Consider the following 17,438-nt stretch of genomic DNA (forward strand, 5'->3'; position numbering starts at 1 on the left):
ATTACTAACTGGGTTTGAGGTCTGTATTTAAAAAAAAACAAAGCTTGCAAGTAGGATCAATGTCAATCTTGCTTTGATTGAGCATTATGATAACTTAAAAAGCGATAAAGTTACAATAAAATTAAGTATTCTGAGTAAATTGAGTGCTTTGCCCACCGTAATCTAAAGAAAACAGTTCGCCGTTAGATTAAAAAAAAATTAGATTTAGCTAAATATTTATCATAATTTAAGTCTACCGTAATTTGCCATATTTTGATAATTTGTCGATTAAAACTGACAAAAAATTATTATAGTTACTCGATAAATAATTTGTAAAAAAAAATCTTATGGAAAAAAAAATAATTACGGTGAACGAGAAATAGATTATTTACACTCCCATTTCCCATTTATGTTAGTATTTGCCAGTATATATCTGGAAACTTTGTATATAAGCCAATTCCTATTTTCTAAATTATTGTCTTGTGCTAGGATTTCAGTATTAACTCATAAAGGACGGGGAAAAAAGATTACTTAACGTAGCGTAACTCAAAAACTAACTTTTTGCAAATACCTTTGCATTTTTGTTAAGGTAGATTGTTTATCTAACATCAACAACCGTTTTCCTATAAGTTAAAAAAAAAAAAATTAAAAGAAAAATTAAAAAAAAAAAAGAGATTTTAAAACACTTTTCTCTTAAATAAGGCAACTCTTATATACTATGAGCTTTGCAAACTGAATAGTTGCTTAAAACACATTAGAGGAGAGTTTTTCTGTCACTTACAGAAGGACTCACACAAGGCCACATATAACATTTTTTATTTACTGTCCTTGTATTAATCAAGCTGGTTGCTGTAGGTGTAAAAGATTGTTATTTGCAACTATTTTCGGAAGAAAACTTTTAGCTAATTCTTTAAAAAAATTCTCTTCTTCTATGTGAAGCCCCATTTTTGTAATTTGGATGAATTGACAAGAACAAAATTTAAACGTTGTATGCTGCAATATCTAAAATATTAAAAAAAGTTGTAAGTCTGAAATTGTAAGTCTGTCAGCATCTGACAACCTTGTTTAATGTATCAACACCACCTTTATAGTTGTTGTAATTCAGAATGATGCGTGTTTTTTTATTTTGATCAATAACAATTTCGTTATTTTAATGAAAGGTTGATAATGATATGACAACTTTACTTTTTATCTTAGAAGAACAAATGTAACTCTGAAGATACTGTTGTAGTATTAGTTCCGAATATACTGTTGTCAACGCATTTTATGCCTCTTCAATCCGTAAGATCTCTTGGTGGGCCTGATAAGCTAACATTTTGATACTTAACTCTTGTAAAAAGATCGGTCAAAGAGTCCCGGGACTAACCAATATTGCGCCGAAGAACAAAAACCCGAACGTGTGTTAGATAGTAATAAACATTGACAGATGTTTAAGTTTCATGACGTTTCGACTTCGTTTTCGAGATATTGGAGTTTTACTGACGTTTTCGAGGTATTCGAGTTTTACTGACGCTACTTTTGATATTTTAAAAACAATGGAAAAAAAGCAGAGTTTCGGGTTAAAAATTGTTTTTTTGATGGGGAAAAAAACCCTTCAAGCTCAACCATTTGGGCACAAAAAGTTTGTTTTTTATATGGGTGCCGCGTGCGAGAGCATTGGAGTAAAACAACAACGTGGTAATGACAGGATTTTTTGCGTTAGTATGTAGCAATATATAAAAAATGGATCCATTACTACTATCCATTTTCCACTCAGCTGAGTGGAAAGCAGCAGGTGAAAGCCATCCAAAGCAACCAAAGGCTCAGCAGATGGCCAGAAAGGTTCTAGCGAATGTATTTTTGGAGGTGAAGACTAATCAGTGCAACAAAGGCACCGAAATGTTATAAAAGTGTTGGAATGAACATTTCGTTCTTCTAAAATGTAGTATTTATAACTAAAGTTGAATATTTTTCGCAAAAAATCATTTTTTAGTAGCTTGTCCAAGGATTTTTTAACCATATATTTTTTAACCTTATGTTATGGTCACTACTTGGGATACATACAAGACTACACGGCTGCACTTTTATTTTGAGCAAGATTTTCTTAATAGTTTATTAAACTCTAAACTTTCAAAGTTGTTAGGTAAACTAATGCTAAATAATCGACTCGCTTATTCAGCGGCATTCACAAATGGAAAAGAGTTTTTATACTTCAAATATAGCAAAATCTAACATAATTGTATGATCGTTTCGTAAAGTCGTTTCCGTAACATTATTATGTGTTTCACAATAACAACTGAGAGGAATGAACTCCAGTGAATATTTGGGGTGTTACAACAAAAATGTTTTTGGTTTTAAATAATTTTTTAAAATATTTTTTAGCAAAAAATAAAAATTTTTGCTTTATTAAAATTAAAAATTGTTATTTTAAATTTTTAATATAAATTGAATAAAAATTTTAAATGTTGTTAATAGACTATTTTTATAAATTAGCCTCCGTTTTTAAGATGTGGCGTGTCAAAAATTTTAATGTTTGTTGTTCATAAGCTCGAGAGCGTCCCTTCCCTCTTACACTTGATTGGGCGTTTTTGCTGGCCATCTGCCTGCTTTCATCAAAAGCTAAATTTTGTGCCTTTCTTCTACTTTATAAATGTAAGTATTTATTTTACCGTTTGGATATTTGTGTCATCTTTTAAAAACATGATAAGTAACTTAAGGTTACTTTAGTGATAGCATTTAGCAAAAGTAGTTGAAGAGTGAAAAATCCTAAATAATTCGTTTTTCACTCTTCTGATTACTAACTTTAGTAACTTTTTGTTAACATTTCTATTGGTTAACAAAAGCATACAAAAATATTAATAATAATAATATAATAGTAATATAAATATACACAAAAGTATTATAAGTTAAATCACTTTCAAATTTTGTGTCAGTTACTTTTCAGTATGGGAGTATATCTATATTTGTTAAACAGTGTTTATTTTAAAAAAGGTCCAATATATTCTTATATTTTATGATAAATTTCAGTTAATTTTAGATAAATGTTGAAAAGAAAAGCACCACTATTAGAGTCACTATTAGAGTCATAATGTTCATTCTATTTTATTGTAAGATTTTTAAAATTTAGATGAAATAAAACAAATTAGCTGTTAATCATGTTATTTTTAGTTTTTGCTTTTATCAAATTATTCCAATTTATCTTAATATGAAAATAAATTTGTAAAAGCATAAAATCGCTAATCTGATATTTAAAACTAGAATGTATAACTTATTTCATAATGCCCAGTCAGATACAAATCTTGTTTTAACAGATTAAATATAGAAGCCCTGGAGTTATTATTGATGGACAGAATATTGCTGTTTCCAGATATTAGACTAACATAATCATATCTGCTGAGGTTGTGATGGCCCTGAGCACAATTACCTTTGCTTAATGATTAGCTATGCTGCACTTGCTAACATGTTATGGATAACATGCTTGTAAAATAAAAGCACCATTAAAAATAATTTTAATTGAACTTAATCAGAATAAAATTTTAGAGCATTTCCGAATATTTGTTTTTCAATTCAAATTACTAAGAAAATAACTTTCTCAGTTGCAGGGTCTCTAAATGATTTTAAAAAAATAAAATGCTTCTTAAATAAAAGATTAGCTTACCTTACTACCAACAAAAAAAAAGTAAGATTTATTAGGTAATTTCTCTAAAAACAAATTAGAAACCAATCTGTGTTTAAATAGTTAAAGTTTTCAAGAATTATCATTAACATTTGGCTCAACAGTGAGAAATTATACTGCAATTGCAAGCTTAAAATAGAAGACTAATACTGAAAATGTCATATTTTCGTTTCATCAGAATTGTTTACATTCACTTACATCAGCAAACAGTAATATGCCTTAAGACATTTGTTAATGTCAGTGAATATAAATAATGTGTATTAATATAAATTGCCATCGGTATAAAGGAGTTATCCCTTAAACCGATGGCAATTTATGTAATAAAATGACTAATGAATGTAATAAAAGCATTTTTCAAAGTTAGTAATGATACCACAATTCCTATGTAAAACAAACTTATTGGAACATTACGACGATTAAATTTTTATCGAAGTATTAAAAAAATTAATTTTTAGTGTATAATGCCACACTTGATTTTTTTCAAACAAAAAAAGATTTACTTTAGACAAGTTTAGGTTAGAACATCTTGTAATTAATGTTATGGTTACTAATACTTATTTAAAATAATTTAGATTTAAAATGTCCTGGGATAGTTATCTTGATAATCTTTGCCAACAATCAAATGATGCTAGTGGTAAACCACACTGCGGAAAAGCTGCAATAATATCTTTAGATGGTGGGGCATCTTGGACAACACCAAATCACCCCCATGGTATTCAGCTAACAGCTGCTGAAGGACAGAAAATAGCACAAATGATGAAATCTGGTGATTTTACATCAGCTCAAGCAAATGGTATCGTTTTGGAAGGTATTAAGTATCAGTTTCTGAGAGAAGATGGCAAAGTAGCTTTTGCAAAAAAGAAAGATCACGGTGCAATAACAATTCAAAAAAGTAAATCAGCTGTTGTTATTGGACATACGTCAGAGGGTTCACAACAAGGTAATACAAACAAGGCTGTTGGCGTAATTGCCGACTACCTTGAAAGTGTTGGAATGTGAGAAATGAAAAACACTTCACATGTTAATGCTGTAATATCGGAATCAATTTTATGTAGTTGTATTGATCGCCTTACTGAAACCCTGTTGTTAAAAAGCGGATTTTTGTTTGCCGTTTTATAAGTACTCAAAGAAAAAAGTTTTGTTATCTTGTTTTTTAACCTGGGTTTTTTTTTTGTTTCAAAAAAAAACATTTTTTTGATTTAATATAAAACTAACTTTAAAATGTTTATTGAGTCATTTCATATGCGGGGTATTATGGAGAAAGCTATAAGAAACCAATCATAATCTTTTTTGTTGTTTGTATATTTTTTCCTGTTTGTAGTTTTCTTCGTCTTATGAAATGAAATATTCTTTTTATAAACAGAAGAGACAGCCCTACGGAAATTCAAACGCTCTAAGATATTTTTAATCGCCTAATGAAAAATGTGATAACCAGTCAATGATTATCTGTCCATATTTATTTTAGTACCTTTTCGTCCCCGTTTCTGCCCAGATGAAATTCTTGCCTCGTGTTACTCTGTTTCAGCACTGCTTAACATCTTGACAGTTAAGTCAAAGTGGGTTACGGCGCTAACTGACGTTTAATGCACCAAGGAAACCTTTATCATAGATTTTCTTGGTGAATTAAACGTCAAAGTTTCAGTTTTAATCAAAGAAATTTTAGTCTAGTGAAATAAAAATTTCTAAGTTCGATCGATAAATACGATCAATCGTTCCTCTTAACTTAGATCAGCCTAAATGATTTTCGTTACGCTTTTTTTAAGCTTAACTTAGTTAAAAAGAGAATTTCGATGTTATAATAGCTCAACTACACAACAACGGCCTTAGCTTCTCACAAGACTATCGATAAAACAGCCATCGCTCTTACCATGCCTCAGTTTTCCCTGGCTAACTCAGTCAGGGATAATATTAGGAGCTTTGTGCAAGAAAAATTCACATCACTAATGAAATTGCCACTCTAAAATTTGCTCAGTGAAATTAACTGTATTTGACTCTAGCCTACTGCATTATTCATTTAATGAGATTTTACTTTTATCATTTGAGTGATAATTCGCAAGTTGTACTAATTATTTACCTGATTCGTCAAATGTTCCAAATATGTCCGCACGCGAACATTTTTAGTGCAGACATTAGTATTTTTTTGAGCATACTTTGGTGCAGACAACATTTAAGCGTTTTGCGGGGTGCTAAGTTAAAAAATAGCATCTATTATTATTGGTTAGCTCTTTCTTACATTCAACCAATAGAATATCTCTTCTCGAAGTCAAGATCCCGATTTTGACTATTTATAACCTTGGGAATTGTACGGTGTTACTTTTAATTTTAACAAGCATGCAGAATGTTTTTTTTTAATGCATGGGTGGGTTTTAAGCTTGTATAATGACTTGTGGTTGTTTTCTAAAATACCAGAAAGTCTAACTCTTTGTCAGTATTAGGTAATGAATTTTCCAGTATAAATTTGTTTAAAATAGAACAGGCATCTGAAAAACCCAATATCAGCCTATAAATTCTTTCAAGGGCGTATTTAGGGAGGAGGTACCGAGAAAGTACTACAACATCCCTCCTTCCTCTTTGAACTGTCGAGAAAATATTTTAGCAAATGTAATTGTTTTTTTAAATAAAGTTGTGTGTTAATAAATTTAAAAAATGAAATAATTATTTATTTAGCTCAAACGCCTAATTTGAGTTAACCTCTTAATTTTTTCCAAAAAAAGAGGCGAAAATTTTTTTTTATGAATGTTTTTTTTTTAGTAAATTATATTATTGCATAAATTAAAAATAAAAGCAAAGAAATAAAAAATAAAAAATAAGATGACAAATAAGATTATTATTATATATTTATACAAAAAGTGTCGATGCTCGAATTTATTCTAGTGTGCGCACGTTAACCTCACTCGAGTGGACGTTAACCTCACTCGAGTGCACAGTTCTGCACGTTAACCTCTTTCGAGTTAGTTCGAGCGTGCGCATTAAGGGGTTAAATATGAGTTACACGTTACTACCACCGCGTTAAAACTGTTAAAATTACTGTTATTGTTTTTTATATTAACCGCAGTAACTATACGGTACTTTTGTACCGTGGTGTGACCTAACAAAGTCCTATGCTTTAAGAAAGTCCTAATTTAAGAAATGAAAATTTCGTATACATAAAGTAAACATTTAGAGAAAAAAATTTAGTTATTTTATCTAACTAGATATCTAGTTAAAATAAATAAGTTATTTTCCGCAAATGTTTCTTTTATATATACGAAATTTGTCATTTCTTAAATTAGGACTTTCTTAAAGCTTAGGACTTTGTTAGCTCACACCACGGTAATAGCCGCAGCAGTAATTTTTGCAGTTAAATTTTTCTTTTTTCTCCACCATTTATACCTAGCTTTTTGCTCCACATTCCTCGTAGAAGTTCGTCATCAACCTACAATTTTTTAAATCATTTTGACGCGACCGAAAAATGTAAACAATTGGTAAGGAACTAGCGATTCATCCGTTGTGAACCCACTAAACATAATTCTCCTATCGTATTTGTTAAAATACAATTTTTTCATGTTCATCACTGACAAAAAAAAAAAAAAAAAAAAAAAAACGTTTAAGTATGTATTATGAATATATAAATGTATCCTTAATAAAATACAAACCATATGTTAATTTGATATGTTGTTGACTGACCAATATCTACCCTCTTAAAGTCTTCTGCTGTTTAGTGTTAGTAACTTAATTTTAACTAGGGATCGCCGGTTACAGTATACGGTATAGTAACTTTACGGTATACTTTACGGTATACTTGGTATACTAAAATTTAGTATACAGATTAGTATACCTGTTTACTTTTATTTGTGAAATATTTTTGGACTGGCTTTAAAATTATATTTTCTTAATGAATTAAATTACTGCATCATGTCTATTATTTGACTAAACATGATTAAAGTGTTTTTTTTTATTCAATTTTTGTTTCTTAGATTTATTTAATAAAAACTTTAATTTGTTTAGTTGTTATATTTTTATACCAGGCTGTTTGTGCTGCTCTTCACCCTTTTAAGATTTAAGATTGTTTATTCTACAGATTTCTCTAATCTGAAATAAATAGTAATAATAGTAATCGAAAAAAAAAAAAGTAAAAAGTTTTGTTTACGTTAAACTTTACAGTATACTTTACGGTATACTGTACGGTATACTTTACGGTAGACTGTACACTAAATCTTTAGTATACCGTATACTGGCGATCCCTAATTTTAACAAAATAATTAATATTTTCATAACTAACGTCGATAAAACATTGAAATACTACTAACATATACTATAAACTTCAATCAGTCGATTCAGCAGTCATTATAATAGTTTTTGTAATTATTGGTAATTAGTTGATATTGATTTTTAGACATTTATAAAAAAGGATCTAAATATCTATAGATACAGGTTACATTTCCAAGAAAGTTAAATGTTTTTATTAAATTTTTTAGTTTTTATCTTACAGAATATTTTTTACATGTATAATTAAAGATGATATAAATCATAATTTTTTAGCTTGGAAATGGTTATACAAATGAATCAAAGTCATACACAGTATTTAAGTGCTAATTCAAATCTTATTCCATTGCAAAAGAATGAGCAATCTTTAGCCGATAGTATGCCAAAGCTAATTTCACTTAAAATTGAAAAAACTTCAACACAAGTTGCAAATACTCCCCCAACAATGTTGAGAATTCCAATTAACACTTTAGAGAGCAGAAAAACAAATTTATATACCACATCCACCCCATTTTGCATCCCAAAACTTGTTGATTTACGGGTTGTTTTGCAACAACCTGGTAATAACCATGTGAAAGCTATGCCAAAGCTCCTCAGTCTTCCAAAAATTGATGAAAAAGTTAAATTGGTTAAGCTCCCACACCAACAACAACAAGTCTCACTTCCTACTAAACTTCTTGATCCTAAACTAAATGTTGCAGCTAAAAAAACAAAACCGAATCTTTCTATGTGTAATGCTATAGATCTACAACTGACAGGTCATAATGAGCCTCAAAAGATATTAAGTCCTCCCAAACTTAAATTTAAGCCAAATAGAAAAAGGTTAGATAAATTTTGTTTTTACATATTTTACAGTTGTAGTTTTTGTTTGTTATATGTTTATATTATGCATGCATATGTTATAATATAAGTTTGATGTAAACACACTACACTGGGTTCTCTTTTTTAAATATGTTTATTATTAAAATATATTATTCATTTTAACTCTTTTTTTAGTATGAAGTTTGCTAATGAAATCATTTATTAACTGTTTTATTTCTTTTTAATTTGGTTACTTGTTTTTTTTTCAAATAGAGTTAAAGGTCATGAGTCCTCAAGTAGTCAAACCTTGAGTTTATCAATAGACAATCTATTGAGAAAAAGCAAAAAAAAAGACTATGAAGATGAACTTTTTAAGGCAATAAGTAACTTGATTCTGAAAAGAAAGAAAGAGAAAATTACACGTAAACTTAGAATTAGTGATATAATTGATAATATTCCATTAAGTAGTGAAAGTGAAACAGATGAAGAAAAACACAATTTTTTGGAAACACATTGTTCTAATAAATTTTCAACAAAAAAAGATAAAATTGGTTGTGCACCAAATGGTCTTTTTGAGAAAAATATCCTTCAGAATGCTGCTTCTCAAATATACACTCCATCTTTAGGAGTTCAATGTAACCAAAATATTGCCAATACATCAAAGCATTTTGAGCATTCAGATGATCCATTAAGTTGGCTGAATATAATTAGATCTGCTCGCCTTGATACGAAACACACTCAAACAGACCAACTCCCTCCTAAAGTGTCATGCTATACTAAAGAATGTCAAACTGAGCTTAAAGAAATGTTAGAAATCCCCAGAACTATCACAATTTTAGAAAGTAACAACTCATTTGAAATGAAGAATAATTGCATGCCTTTAAGTTCTAAAAATGCTGAAAAAATAAATGTTGAAAAAGAAGATGTTAAGATATTGCTAATAAAAGCTGATGTTGATACACAGACTAACAACACAGAAGATAATATAAATGATGCTGCAATAATGCCAATTGTTGCTAAGGTAATATATATATATATATATATATATATATATATATATATATATATATATATATATATATATATATATATATATATATATATATAAAATTTTTATTTAGAAACCTAATCTTCCTGGTGATGTTAATAACACCATCTCTTTAAATTGTCATCAAAATAGAAGCAAATTTATGGATATGGCTGATTCTAATCAGCCATTTTATGCTGTTCAAAATCCTAATGAAAACAGATCTTTTGCAACTGATAATTTCAAAATGGAGAAATCTAATCATGAAGAAGATATTTTTTTAAATAAACAAGTAGTACCATTAGCTGAGTCAAAAAATTGTGACAAAAGAAAACATTCAACATCTGTTTTTACAAAAGATGAAAGGTTCTTTTTTTAAAATTGTTTCTTCTCTGAGTATTTTTTATCTTTCTTAGGTTCATTGATGACTAAGATATTTATTCAAAATTTGTTATACGATTTTGTCTTGTGTTACCATTCTTTAGGTCTTGGTTGAAAGAAAATCTCTGTGGATTTTCACTTAATTTGAAAACACTAGAAGAGTTACATCATAAACTTGAATTTGAACTTTCTAAAACAAAATCAGTATAATTTTTATCTTATGTTCTATTTGTTACCTAATCTCATTCTATTTATGTTCTATCTGTTGCATAACATTGGAAAGACAACATCATAAGTGTAACTCCTGTCTTAATAACTTTTATTTGTTGTTTTTTCTTTTGGGTACTTAATCATATTTATATGATGTAATATTTTTTAGCTTTATTCACCAGTTTTAATAAATGCAACAGGATCTGCAGCTTATCCTCAGCCAACTCATTCATTTGTTGACATGCCATATGAAACATTTCAGAAGACAAAAAGGAACAATTTTCTCACAAAAAATGAAAAGAATGAACTGTTAAATGATGAAGTAATTAATAGTAATTCAGAACCTTCTACTGACCTACTAGATAAGATTCTTTATAAGATTGATAAGAGTCTTAATGAAGAAATCCATGAAGATGTTGAAAATGAAGATCAGATTTCCAATTCTATTGTTGATATGGAAACCATCAAACTAAAATGCTCACCTGTCTTTTCTCCAGATATTACTCATAAATTTTCTGAAAACTCAGAGTTTATGAAAGATGATGTCCATTTTTCTGGTGATGCAAATTATTTGTTAAAAAGTAAAGATTATATAGAGAACAAGAAGAGGCAAGGTTGTTGAAATGAGTTTAAAGTTCAAATAATTTTATCTTGTTTCCTCTTCACAGTATTTTTTTTTTAACAAGTCAATCAAAACTTTTTCAATTCAAAAAAAAAACAAAAAAAAAACAAGTCAATTACACTTTTGTTCTATTTTTAAATTATTCTTTTAAGATTGATTTTGAGATTTTAGGCTCTGTAACTTTGTATCAAAGTGTTATACTGAAACTTTTCAGATGAAATATTTAAAAAGGAGATCAGGCAAAGAATTCAATCCAATTACATGAGGTAAATCATTATGTTTGAATGCATTATGTGTGTATACACACTACAATATGTGTGTACAAACAAAAATATAATTTGTGTATAAACATTTAAACACAATTGAAACAGTTGATGTGTTATGAATTGTCTTAGCCCTACATTTAAACAGAACTCTGAGAAGCAAATAAAATTATTAGCCTGGATGAAAGTGAAACAAAAAGAAAAACTTGCAGACTACAAAATACAATTGGAGAAACAGCGTTCTGCAGAACATAAACCTTTGCTTAATCAGGTATTTAACAATTTGTTTTCTGTTTTTATTATTATCTAGTTAATAGATTATCATTTAACTATGCTCTAACAAGTTATTTTTTTGTTTCAGGGAAAAGTCCAGATGCAAAAAGAGATTCAAGAGAATACTAGAATTCTTGATGAAAAGAAGCGGTGAGGAATTATTTTTTATGTTTAAATCTAGCTGAAATAATCTGTTGTGATAATGAAAATGGCAATGGCAATGAAGATGATGGTTGATGATTGATGATGATGATGATGATGATGATGATAATGATGATGATGATGATGATGATGATGATGATGATCATCATCATCATCATCATCATGATATCATGATGATGATGATCATGATGATGATCATGATCATCATCATCATGATGATAATGATGATGATGATGATGATGATGATGATGATGATGATGATGATGATGATGATGATGATGATGATGATGATGATGATGATGATGATGATGATGATGATGATGATGATGATGATGATGATGATGATAATGATGATAATGATGATTATCATCATCATCATCATCATCATCATCATCATCATCATCATCATCATCATCATCATCATCATCATTATGATCTGTCTTACGGTAGGGCTTGATAAGGTTTTTTTTTTACAGTAACATGTTTGAAAATCATCATGCTGAAAGGATGTTAGCAGCAGAAAAACTCGCTCGAGCTGTAAAATCATCAATATTAAACAACAAAAGTGAGTCTGCAAACTTACGAAAATTTACTAATAATCGAAAAAGTACAAGGATTCCTGTCCGAGAAACACATTCAAGTAGGCTTCGAAGAAACGCATTATTGCTAAATGTATTTAACCTCAAGAAATCGCGTGACAAAAAAACGGCAAAAAAACCACCACGAGTGACGTATGGGAATTCTATTCAAGATCCAGTAACTCCAAGTGGTCGTGCTGCATCTATACGCTCTGTTGAACCACAGGAGTTTATTACCAAGAAATCATATGATCGGTATAAGGTAAAATCTGCAAAAAGACGGCTCAAAAGTTTAAAAAGTTTTACGGAAGATATTGAGAATTCATTTCTAAGCAATAACGACAGGTAAGTAAATAACACCCTCTGAAAAGATCTCTCACGAACTCACTTCAAGTTACTTTATTATCAACTTTAGTTGCGGTTGGTCAGTTAATTTTGACATACCTTTTTTTTCTATTCCTTTGGTTTCATTACTTTAGCTCGTGTTTTCTCTTCTAGTATGAATGAATCACTATTAGATGCTTATAATTTTGACATTTCACCGCGTCTTCAAGTCGATCGGCTGCATAACCCATATAAAAAAAATCCAGACAAACAAACTGTTGGCAATTATCCTGTAGATTCTTCCAGTGAAACCATACAGTTACTGGTCGGTTGATTTTTTACAAATAAATATGCTGTAATTTTAGAATCCCAAAAATGCAAACTCAAAGATTTAATTCGCTGAAATTTGCATTTACTTTTGTCATTTCTTTAGTTTTGTTATTTCTGTAATGTTTATTTTTTAGGCTGAAGTCGACTTGGCTTTGCTGGACGATGAAATATTAAACGTAGAACCAACCCAAAATCTTTTACAAGAAAATGGTCAGGAACCTATCGATTGGGATGAGGTTGATAAAATATTGAACATACCATAAGTTTTTTTATGCCCTATCCACCGAAGTATGTTTTTCAAAGTGCAAAGATGCTGTACTGCCGTAAAAGTTACTAACTTTTCTACTATAAATTGAATAAGTAGCCTAGTGAAAAAAGTATAAAGTTACTTAGCCGTTTACGAGTATATCATTTAGTTATTTAAAGGTAACTAAATGTTATTTTGGTAAATTACTTTTTAATACAAGTGAACACGAGCTGAACTATTTCAAAAAGTCTCCTAAAACTCGAATTACATTGTTGAATACCAGCATAGTAACAGTATTTGTTTCAAACTCAAGAATCTACCTCTCATACCTGTATCCAATTAATCTACCTGCATGGTTTTTCTGTAAGCCTCCTAATAATTTTTAATTGCTGCTTACATGGCTAAAATTCTTTAATTCAATTTTGTCTCCTTTAATCAATTTTTAAAAACAAACTTAAAGGATAAAAGCCTCGTTAGATCTGTCCTTTACACTAGACACTAGCCATCATCTTGAAAAGGTATAAAGCGGTCTTAAAAAAGTGAAAGTAAAAGTACCCACAGAAGTTGGCATTGAAGGCGAGTGTGTCCTTCTGGGATTTCAAGAAAATTAACAGAGTGTTCAACATCAACTGTTATTATTTGCTTTTTGGATTTCTTTTTCTCCAATTAAATATTGGTTGTTTTTCCTCTATTCTTGATTATTTCCAATCGACGTGGTAAAAAATAGTGCCACTCGTTCAATCAGGGTAAAAGCAGACAATTAAGCAGAGTTTACACCATGTAACAAAATCCAAGTTCAAGAGCGAAAAAAGTTTTTTGGTTTAAGTTTGTGAAGTTTTGCAGTTGTGAAAAATGCAGGGGAGAGTCGTCAAATACGGTTTTAACTCATGAAAAAATAGTTTGTTTGGCTCACGAGGAAAAGAAATTACATGAAAATACTCTTGGTGAAGGAAAAAGTTGTCAAACTTGTTTCCCATATTAAAACTGCTTACCAAGTGACAGCAGAACGCAGGAGTTTTCACAGGAAAATAATTTTATTAAGGAATAAAGCAACCCCCTTAATTAAAAACGACTTATTTTTAAGTAAGAAGTTTTTTTACTTTCTTACCAAGAGTGTTTGCTTAGTTCGATTATCTTATTGTTATAAATTTTAATTACATTTTAAATTCTTTCATAATATTGTTTTAGATCATTTTGTTCAAAACAGAAAAAGGTTTGATGAAAATTTTCTTAAAAATAAGATAAAATTTAATTAAAATAAGATAAAAATGTCTCGAGCACCATTGTTCAACTGTGGTTTTCTACAATTAAAAAATAATCATTTTGTAAAATTAGAAACACGAAAAACATAAAATTCAAGATTTAATTCAAGATTTTAATGTTACACACGTCATTACAAAAATCCTACTTTTATGTATAAACCTAAAGATGAATTCAATTTTCTTTTTCTTAAAGATATTTTTTAAAAAAGGTTTTCAGTAAGCTCTAAATAAAACCAGCCAATAAAAACCGTTGGAAATTCTTCAAGAAAATCTCCGATATAATCTACCGTGGTGTGACCTAACACTGTCCTATGCTTTAAGAAAGTCCTAATTTAAGAAATGACAAATTTCGTATATATAAAATAAACATTTGGGGAAAATAACTTAGTTATTTTAACTAGATATCTAGTTAGTTAAAATAATTTTTTTCTCTAAATGTTCATTTTATATATACGAAATTTGTCATTTCTTAAATTAGGATTTTCCTAATGTATAGGAATTTGTTAATTCACACCACGGTGCTAAAAGCGTAAAAAAAATTTAGTTGTTTAACAGAGTTCATCAGAGCTGAGCAACGGTTCATAGCTAAAAGCCTCTAATGGTTCTAAACATAAGCCTCTAACGGTTAAAAAAAAAAGCCTCTAACGGTTCAGCAAAAGCCTTAAGTTAAAATGCAAAAGCCTCAAGTATAAATGCAGTTGCTCTTAATAAAACAAACTTATTGCATTTATACTAAAAATAAAAAGGTGTAAAATATTTTGACGCGATTTCACAATTAAAATTAATGTGTCAACTTGCTGGCCAAATTTTTATTTTGGTTTGTTTACCCAGACAACAAATCTGTTGAAAGTTTTGGAAAAAGTCATTGATGTATTAGGTACGGTCTTAAGAATTTAATGGAAAAAACATTTTCTCTATTGTGCATTGCTTTTCTTAAGCTTTTGAAAGCCTTCAACTGTCGCTCTATGATTCCAATTTGTTTACATTTTAACAATTAGTTCTTACCAAGTCATGGGAAGAGGGAGGGGAGAAGGTTGGTGCAATATTAATTTATGTAAAAAATACTTTAAAAAATCATCAAGCGTTGTTATTAACAATAAAGCTCAAAAATTTGACCCTAGTTCCACCTCAGTAAATAGGGTGTTTTTTTTTTACTAATAATAGACCGGGATGTTATGATATGTGTGATTAGGATGTCACGATACATTACCACTTAATATGTCGGTTTTACGTTTATTATATGTGATTTTATGAGTAAATTATTATATTTGTCAGCTACATATCTGTTTTATATGTTATGGTTTAAAAATAGCACGCAAATAAAAACCGACATTGCGTCTTCGCTCTATTTTTTACACTGTGAAAACCGCGTCGCGCATTTTTTTAACTTAAAAACAAGCTTTAAGGCTTTGCAATCAATCAGTTCTTCAAACATGGAAAAAGTTCGAGTTGCTGTAATTGGATGTGGACCTTCTGGCATATCTGTTCTAGCGTCTTTCAAGCATGCAGAAGAAAAAGGCGAAATCATTCCAGAAATTGTTTGCTATGAGAAACAAGAAAGCGTGTCAGGTATGTGGAACTTTACATGGCGAACGGGAGTTGATGAGTACGGTGAGCCTGTGCATGGTAGCATGTATAAAAATCTATGGCCTAACACACCGAAAGAATGTTTAGAAATGAGTGATTATAGTCTTGATGAACATTTTAAGAAGCTTCTGCCATCATATCTTCCGCAGCCCATGATTCGAGATTACATATTAGGAAAAGTAAAAAAATATAACGTTGAAAAACATGTGTTACTTAACACAGTTGTCCGAAATGTTGAAGAAGATGGAGATAGATTTCGTGTTACAACGGAAAACTTAAAAGATGAAAAAAGAGTAACTGAAGTATTTGATTACGTCATTGTTGCTACAGGTCATTTCTCAACGCCAAATTTCCCAAAATTCGAAGGGATTGATTTATTCAAAGGACGCATTCTTCATTCGCATGACTTTCGTGAGGCTGAGCAGTTTAAAGATAAAAATATTGTTTTGATTGGATCCCATTATTCTGCAGATGATATTGCTTTACAATGCTGGAAATACGGGGCAAAGAGTATTGCGATTTCTTATCATAAAAAACCTCTCAACTACAAATGGCCAGAAAACATCTCCCAGTTTCCTGAATTATCAAAGTTTGAAGAAAACCAATGCGTGTTTGTTGACGGAAGTAAAGTGAAGGCAGATGATGTCATATTTTGTACGGGGTATCAACACAATTTTTCGTTCATGGATGATAAGATTCGCCTGCGGACAACAAATATTTTTTACCCAGACCATCTTTACAAAGGAATCATTTTTAACAATAATCCGAAAGTCATTTATATGGGAATGCAGGACTTAATCTACACGTTTACTTTGTTTGATTGTCAAGCTTGGTATGCTCGAGACTATATTTTAAAAAAGATCACTATCGAGTGTAAAGAAGAACGTACTAAAGATATTAAAAAATGGCATAGTATGTGTTTATCACTAACAAATTACGATCAGCAGGTTGATTTCCAAAGAAATTATATGTTGGAACTTTTCGAGGTATTTTGTTGCTGCTTTGTTTGCTTTGATACGTTTTCTTTAAGATTACCTGACTTTTTAACAAAATTAATTTCACTACATTTTTTTTTTTCGTTTTAAATTATTATAGATGACTCAGTACCCCGAACATAGTCATAAGCAAAGAGCGGAAATGTATAGAAAGTTGGAAAAAGATCGCCAAGAAGACATTCTTACTTATCGAGACAAAACGTTTGTCTCTACTATAAGTGGAAACATGGCATTGGAACCTTCGTCTCCTTGGACAAAAAAAATGGATTATTCACTTGAAGAATACACAAAGAACGTTGGGTGATGAAAAAAAGTACTTAGGAAAATCCATCTTTGTCGCGTTTTTAGAGCTCCTGGAGTTTTACAAGATTTCTTCAAGATTTATTTTCCATTTTTCTTTTTAATGTAAAGTTAATTTCTTTCTATTTTATTAGAACGACTTTTGAAACTTTTTTTGCACTAATTTTATTACTTTAAGGCACTTGTGCTTTAATACA

General features: G+C 29.8%; 3 protein-coding genes across 5 annotated transcripts; all 3 read left to right on the plus strand.

The window, feature by feature from the left end:
* Positions 1-2,477: 2,477 nt before the first annotated feature.
* On the plus strand, positions 2,478-4,791 carry LOC145192137 (profilin-like). The gene is made up of 2 exons (XM_080069313.2): positions 2,478-2,610; positions 4,207-4,791. The coding sequence occupies exon 2, from the start codon at positions 4,214-4,216 to the stop codon at positions 4,631-4,633; it is 420 nt and encodes a 139-aa protein (XP_079925439.2). The 5' UTR covers positions 2,478-2,610; positions 4,207-4,213; the 3' UTR covers positions 4,634-4,791.
* Positions 4,792-7,763: 2,972 nt separating this feature from the next.
* On the plus strand, positions 7,764-14,166 carry LOC145192270 (uncharacterized). 3 transcript variants are annotated; one of them, XM_090088954.1, is made up of 12 exons: positions 7,764-7,984; positions 8,156-8,701; positions 8,954-9,701; positions 9,802-10,073; positions 10,193-10,292; positions 10,468-10,912; positions 11,135-11,186; positions 11,316-11,454; positions 11,545-11,606; positions 12,095-12,541; positions 12,695-12,845; positions 12,985-14,166. In XM_090088954.1, the coding sequence occupies exons 2-12, from the start codon at positions 8,163-8,165 to the stop codon at positions 13,111-13,113; spliced, it is 3,084 nt and encodes a 1,027-aa protein (XP_089945080.1). In that variant the 5' UTR covers positions 7,764-7,984; positions 8,156-8,162; the 3' UTR covers positions 13,114-14,166. The 3 variants fall into 3 exon arrangements, with proteins under 3 accessions (XP_089945080.1, XP_089945091.1, XP_089945085.1); XM_090088965.1 differs by having other exon boundaries at positions 7,835-8,047; XM_090088959.1 differs by lacking the exon at positions 7,764-7,984 and having other exon boundaries at positions 8,079-8,701.
* A 1,598-nt stretch (positions 14,167-15,764) lies between these two features.
* On the plus strand, positions 15,765-17,400 carry LOC145192333 (uncharacterized). Its single transcript, XM_080069573.2, has 2 exons — positions 15,765-16,932; positions 17,042-17,400. Exons 1-2 carry the CDS (start codon positions 15,793-15,795, stop codon positions 17,243-17,245), a joined length of 1,344 nt encoding a protein of 447 aa, XP_079925699.2. The 5' UTR covers positions 15,765-15,792; the 3' UTR covers positions 17,246-17,400.
* Positions 17,401-17,438: the final 38 nt, after the last annotated feature.

The sequence above is a fragment of the Hydra viridissima genome, unplaced genomic scaffold (genome assembly GCF_058129835.1).
Source record: "Hydra viridissima isolate aposymbiotic clone 2 unplaced genomic scaffold, HvirCarnegie_v1 scaffold_1, whole genome shotgun sequence".
In the NCBI taxonomy this organism is placed as follows: Eukaryota; Metazoa; Cnidaria; class Hydrozoa; order Anthoathecata; family Hydridae; genus Hydra; species Hydra viridissima.